This window comes from Sceloporus occidentalis, unplaced genomic scaffold, assembly GCF_023333645.1.
Source record: "Sceloporus occidentalis isolate IW3139 unplaced genomic scaffold, rSceOcc1.0.p SCAF_97, whole genome shotgun sequence".
Lineage (NCBI taxonomy): Eukaryota > Metazoa > Chordata > Lepidosauria > Squamata > Phrynosomatidae > Sceloporus > Sceloporus occidentalis.
Window position 1 is genome coordinate 1421157 of NW_028317077.1, and position 6617 is coordinate 1427773.

General features: G+C 40.8%; 1 protein-coding gene across 1 annotated transcript; it reads left to right on the forward strand.

The window, feature by feature from the left end:
- Positions 1-278: 278 nt before the first annotated feature.
- On the forward strand, positions 279-4349 carry LOC149284216 (lung adenoma susceptibility protein 2-like). The gene is made up of 7 exons (XM_089497001.1): positions 279-525; positions 1047-1805; positions 2017-2164; positions 2248-2362; positions 3081-3212; positions 3741-3814; positions 4265-4349. Exons 1-7 carry the CDS (start codon positions 279-281, stop codon positions 4347-4349), a joined length of 1560 nt encoding a protein of 519 aa, XP_089353127.1.
- Positions 4350-6617: the final 2268 nt, after the last annotated feature.

The following is a 6617-nucleotide window of genomic DNA, read 5'->3' on the forward strand; positions in this document are numbered from 1 at the left end:
CATGCTAGATAATCGATAATGAAATTAATTGGCAATGATTTTCATTATCTATTTTATTGATTAGTTGTTGCAGCCCTAATGCAACTTTTTAAATGAATCGCTGCCACCCTGTGGTGTTGTGGGTGATTCTTCGCCTGTAGACGCACTACAATAATGAATAGTGAACATGTATGGGCTCACATGATCCGTCACATATGAACCTCATGACTTTGCTGTGGTGTTTCTTTTTGTCACAGTTAATGAACATGGTTGGGAGAAGCTGACACGTGTTTAGAAACATGGCCCGATCCGGTTCTCCCGACTCATCGGTTTCCATATCCTCCCTCCTGGCCAGTTGCAGCCTGGGCAGTAGCTCTTCACGTACGTCGTTCCCGTCTATAGTGTACAAGGACCGGCTGTATGACTCTGCCAGCAGGGCGCTGGAGGCGTATATAGAGGACTACGAGCAAAACCTCCGGTCTCCTGTGAGCTCTGGGAAGATCACCTTAACTGCATCATCAAGGCTCCCGCCTGCTACGAGAAGAGGTATGCGCAGCGATACGTCCGCATCAGCCTTTGATTTTAAGTAGGGTCATCACTGAGTACGGTTAAGAAGCGTACACATAAACAGCCCCCCATAGACGGGCAGGGGGGGCATAAACATGACAGAAGAAAGTAAAGAATGCATGCGGGAAGATGCATCGGAGCCCGTGCAATATGGACTCCGGTGTGCATTTGATATGAAAATAGGCCGATGCGGACCTTTAATGGCATTGGCATAGGACACTTAATTGAACCGTACACATGCATAGATTGTGCTAGAAAAGGAAACTATGTGAACGAGTACGCCAGTTTTTGCTTATTTGCTGTACTTTTGCACTCAAATGGAGCCACTAGATGGCAGAAAGTGTTCATGGAAAATGTATCGGAATAAAATACAGGGCCAGCAAACTTTAGTGGGGAAAGGGAAATATTTACATAAAATACAGCGACGGCTCTCCTTTTCTTCTTTTTTATGTGTGGATAGATATCAAAACAGCTCTTTCTTGTTTTCTCTCAAACCACAGCAGGTTCTACGGTGAAGGGTGAGCGCATCGCATCGTTAAGAAGATGTGTGCCTCGAGACCCGGATCTGCTGAGCCTCACCACAGATGACTTGCTGGGTTTCCCTTCAGACGGGTCACTGCCTGCCTCTCTCACCCGTCTATCGGAACACAAGCATGCAAGCGCTCGTCGGAAACATAATGGTTCCTCTCCTAGAACGCCTGCTCCTCTGACCTCACGTCCGGCTTCATCGATGAATGGAACATCAAAGCTGAGTCTCCTGGACCTTCAGACCCAGGATTATCCAGATGTGTTTAAAGAAAAAAGAAAGCCCCGATATATCCCGTATGCAATGGGCTCAGAAAATAAACTTGTATTTAATAATAAAAATCCTTCGAAGTATTCTCTGAAAAACTCCGCTTTGCCAAAGAACTACCCGAGATGGTTAACAAGCGAGAAGTCTGAACTGAGTGTGTCCGGACTCACTAGTATTCCCGATGTGAAATACCCGGTCTGGTTAAATACCCTCAATCTGCCCTCTGATTCAGACAGTGACGCTATTACTAAAGGATATAGATCACTAGAGACTGTTCGACAGCCCCGTATTGCCAAACAGGTGCATAGTGCACCATTTACAGGTAGAATGACCGATCTTCGTGTGCCGCAACTGGGCGCTTATGGTGACCAGGAAGGGTTTGACAAAGTCATCCCAGATAACATTATAAATGAAAAAGTAGCATCCAACCCGGGTGCATACAAACCTTTAGCGAGGCTACTGAGAGGTAAGTGTGTTCTCTCACCCTGTCACGGGTCATATAACCCCCTTGATCAGGAAAGAGTTAAGTACGTTTCTGGAAGGATGGGGGGGTGGTTGTTGACAATTTGGCAGACAATGTTGAGAGTTTTAATTTTAGAACAAAATTATAGATAATTCATCAAAAAAAAAAAAAGTAGGTAGCAGCGCAAACATCTGTGTTTTTTTTTCTTCTTCAGATGATTCTGTAGAGGTCGTCCTTCAGAGCTCCAAAAGTCCCAATAACTTTGGAAAGAAGGACTTGTCAAGCCCTGTGCCTAACGGCAGCCCTCGAACAGAAGACATACTTGAAGGCGAAAGGTCATGGGAGAAGCTGCCATTTGCTATGTACGTTTCTGGCGGGGCGTTCGGATATAACGGGCTTTCCTGTTGGGTGCGTTTTTAACGCGAATGTTCTTTCTGTCCTTCAGAAAATCTCCCGTTCCTGTGTTATGTGAAGAAGAGGAACAAGGATTGGGTAAATCCTCTGGGTCAAATCCTGAAGCGTTTCTCAGCGATTGTATGAAAAAGAAGGACCTTGCGCCTGTAAGATTTTATCGCATCTCCGTTTGTAAATAATCTGCCCATCTAGTGTCAGAAGTGTCTCAGATTCAGGAGCCATATTCCTATCCCATGCATGTTTAAATTCCCTCACTGTATTAACCAGTACCGCGTCTGCTGGGAGGCAGCTCCATTTATTCTACCACCCTCTGAGTTACTTTTCATATAAAAACGTGCGGGTACAGGGCCCTTCATTCCTCTTGTATCTGTATGTCAATTGCTGTATCGTACTTGTCGTTATCTGTGAAAACTTCATCTTGTACAGCTCTGCGGAATCTGTCGGCGCTTTATAAATAAAGTATAATAATAATAATATATATATAATGCAGCAGGCCCTGCACGAAAGTTCTCCTTGCACTAATATGAACCTCCGGGTCTCGCTGTATCTGCTTAGTGGAAGCCTTTACTCTCAGCATTTATGCATTTCCCAGGAACAGCTTATAGATCAAATCATAAACTCCACAATACTTAGTCCCTCTGTTTTTTTTTGTAATTTTTGATTACTTATATTACTAGAAATAAGTAAAAAAGAAAAAAGTAGCAGTTTATGGGAAAACTAACCGGCAGTCAGGTTATCCTGTTATCGGGTAAAAGACTCTTGGGGTGCGTGTTTGTCCTTTTAATTATTAGAAAAGAGAAAAATGTTGCTGTGTTGCACGGCTAGTCGTCCAGTGTTTAGTAAATGTCTGTCTTTCCTTCCCAGGTAAGCACTTTCTCTGGGGGTCATCACCATGGTCCGGTGGAAGCATTGAAACATATGTTGTTCAACCTTCAGTCCTTTCAACAACATTTCAATGAGGGTACAAACACGGAGCAGGGAAAGGAGGTGAACGGTGTAAGTAGTAGTCTTGCTTTGTGTAAAAGAACATCAGTCTACCTTAATCCTGACCTACAGAGCCCTTAAAAACTCTGCCCCCCCACCTCTACCCTCTTACCCAAATACACTTTATTTATAGAGTCATTATCTCTTCGCGCTCCCATGTTCCCCATTTGCCCCAGGCTGCAATTCTGGAATTCTGGCCAGACTTTCTTCCTTGTATCTAAATTTCCAAAGGTTTCCGAAAACCCGCCTTTTTTGAGGAGCGTAAGACCTTTCCTCCTAACACTCTCAGCCATCATCCCAATCAAGCCATCTGAACGACCCTGTCAACCACCGATTAGATTGTAAGCTCACAAGAGCAATGCCCTCTTCTCCTTTTGTGTGTGATTTTAAATGATTTTACTGACTCTGCTGTAACAGCGCTGTGGAATAGGCTGGCGCTATGTAAATAAATGTAATCATACTTCATGCGTTGATATGGCCAAACATGTTAACAAACTTAACAGGAAACGCGCATTTATTTCCAGTTCATTTATTTTCTAGATTCATATGGAAGGTAATTCTGGAAAATCTCACCTGGAGCAAGAAGTGTTTCCAGTAAATAAGTCTCTACAGAAGTAAGTGAAATCCTTTACCCGTTTGTTGTTCTCCGGCCGGAATCGCTGTGTTTAGAACTAGTTGTCCTGCCGAGGAAGCGCATAGTAAGATCCAGGTCTGCAAACCATCAGCGCACTGATCGCCTCTCTGTGAGGCTGTGATGTCAGCACGGTGACGCAGCTTATATATTAGATAAACGCTACCGATCAATTGTTTGGGGTCACTTAGAAATCTACTTGTTTTTGGAATAAAAGCAAATCTTGGACGGTGGTTTAGATAATTAGATCAGTCTACTCCCGGTGTGCTAAATGTTTGATATCCATCAATGCGTACCTCTGGTACATCCGGGACAGACTAGATATTTGAGCTCATTCCTAGATTTTTGGTTACTGAGATGATACTTTTATTTGGCCCAAAAAAATGTGTGTTATTTATATTTTATTTATTATTATTTCTTTATTTTTTTTAAGGGCGATGCATCATTTATCGAGACTCAAAGAGCTTGTGGGAGACAGCAATGTGAGACAGGATAAGGAAAATAATCAAGGACCATAATATATAACACTTGTTAATTGTTTGTTTAATGTATTTTTTTAAATTAAATATATGAATGGCTTTATATTTTTGTGAAAATCAAGTGTGTATGTGTATAATTACATATATTTTGCCGTTGACGTGTTTTCATTAAATTGATCTTTCATATTCGTGGTCTCTGTAAATCTTGCTTCCAGCTAATCTAAACTATTAAGCAGTCTGGTGAAAATAAACCATATGCGGTTTGCCATTTACTTACACGTTTGCAACGGTCACCCATGGAATTGTGCCGTTTGGCAAAGTCGCATTATAGCAGCGGTGTTAGGCCAGCGTGGCCGAGATAAGTAACAAGAAAGTGAGACGATTAGGAATTCCACAGAAATAGGGCCATGTCCTGTTACTCACATGTAGGTATCTAAAACAAGACAATCATCAAGATAAAAAGTCTGACTGGCTCTGAATAACAAGGAAGAAAAGAAAAGTGTTGCAATAAGGCTGGTCCGAACAGCTAGCAATAACATGCTAATTTTACCTTCTAATTGTTCTATATCGTCATCTATGTAAGTTTAATTATTTACATTAATAAAGAAAAGTTAAACTTTGCACCGGAAAAGAATGGCAAGGATTGTATTCTTCGGCAAAGCTTTATCTGGTAAGAGTTATTAGTTACTAAAGAATAAAGGCTATCAGAATAGATGGATTGCACAAGAATGCGGAAATGATGTGGCGTCTATTTCATATTAATAACCAGGATGAATGGGTAAAAAAAAAGTGATTTAACTATGCATTATACAGGTCAAATAAAGCTTTTCGTGTAGCAATGGCCTACTTAGTTTGGCCCCTCATAATGCATAACAAAGTTAGGTGGGTCTATTTATTATGAAGTAAAGTCAACTGAGCAGACTCGGCCATAGTCACCTTCCCTCGCATGCTAACATTTGCAAAACAGCTGCTGAATTATTTGCAAGGGCTTAGGATTGTGGATTTCTAAGAGCATGTGCATGCCTTGTGGACTCGCATGTCCTCGCCTTTAACTCACAGAATTGTTGCAAAACTAATGTAAAAACATTTTTTATGAAAAGGGGGACCCCAGGACTTCCACTGTAGCCAGTGCTATTTAAGTGCTAATGCAAGTTGGCTTCAGTGAATAAACGAGTTACACATTGCTATTGCAAACTCACATTTTTTTGTGCAAGCACTCACATTAGTAAGTAGACCAGAAAAAATCAAAACCACAGCTTGCCTGCAAATCCTCCTGATATGTTTACCATTGGTGAGTAGCCCCCCAGGAGCAGGAGTGGCAGTGGAAATTAAATATTTGTAATGTACTCAGGACTTGGTGGTGTCAGAGCAAGTTGCTTTAACTAAAATGAACAATGGAAAGTGTCAAGCCTGCGACTACAAAATCGAGAGCTTAATTGTTGGATCTCTGTCAATTGTCCCCTGTGTTGTTAAAGTTGTAATCCTTTGGAAGCGACCTACTACAAATTTGTAATAATAGTTGTAACTTTTCCTGCAGACTGTTTAGGTACCCCAGCATGCATCTTCCTGGATGGCTTCTTATTGTAACCTTCCTTACAAAAGGTTGTTTTGATAAACACCCAAGCAGCAGCCAATCACTGGCAGAAAAAGTGCTACCATTAAAATTAAAATATATAAAATATAAAAATATATACAAATTAAAATAAAATTAAAAGCCCTTTTTGTGAATACGGACAGGGGCTCCAGTCAGACCCCCTGTAGAACTGGCTGGCACGGAGCATGGCGCAAGCACGCTGGTAAGCAAGAGATGTGTGTAACCAAGAGCATGGTACATTACAGTTATGCTAAATAAAAATTTGGTCCATAATGGGTTTTTTGTGGATGGTACAAAAAATGAATCATTTTTATTAAATATATTTTTATTACTCTTGGGTTCTATAGGGATTTTTATCTGATTACAAAGGAGGACCAAGGCATTTATATTTTTAATGGAACCTTACATCCTGCTGGACATTTTAGCTGAGTGAGTAAAAGAACTTTGGAATCAATAAAAGTGCAAAAGAGAATAAAAAAAAACAAACAAACAAGGAAATCAAGTGACAGAGAAAGCACGTTGGTCTGCTTGATTAGATAAAAGTATCAAATGCCATGAAAAGTGTCTATCAAATGTCTATTGTCTATCAAATGTCTATTGTCTAAATAAATCATTTTGTCTATGACTTAACACAATCTTGATATCTTTAAAGTACTGTAAGGGAATTAGGGGTGTCACATAAGACCCTGCTGATAAAATATATCTTTGTTTCC

Coding starts and splice junctions, on each gene's coding strand:
- LOC149284216 (XM_089497001.1), top strand. CDS start 279: ATGGCCCGATCCGGTTCTCCCGACTCATCGGTTTCCATATCCTCCCTC. Junction 526..1,046: donor CCCGCCTGCTACGAGAAGAG/GTATGCGCAGCG, acceptor CTCAAACCACAG/CAGGTTCTACGGTGAAGGGT. Junction 2,363..3,080: donor AAAAGAAGGACCTTGCGCCT/GTAAGATTTTAT, acceptor TTTCCTTCCCAG/GTAAGCACTTTCTCTGGGGG.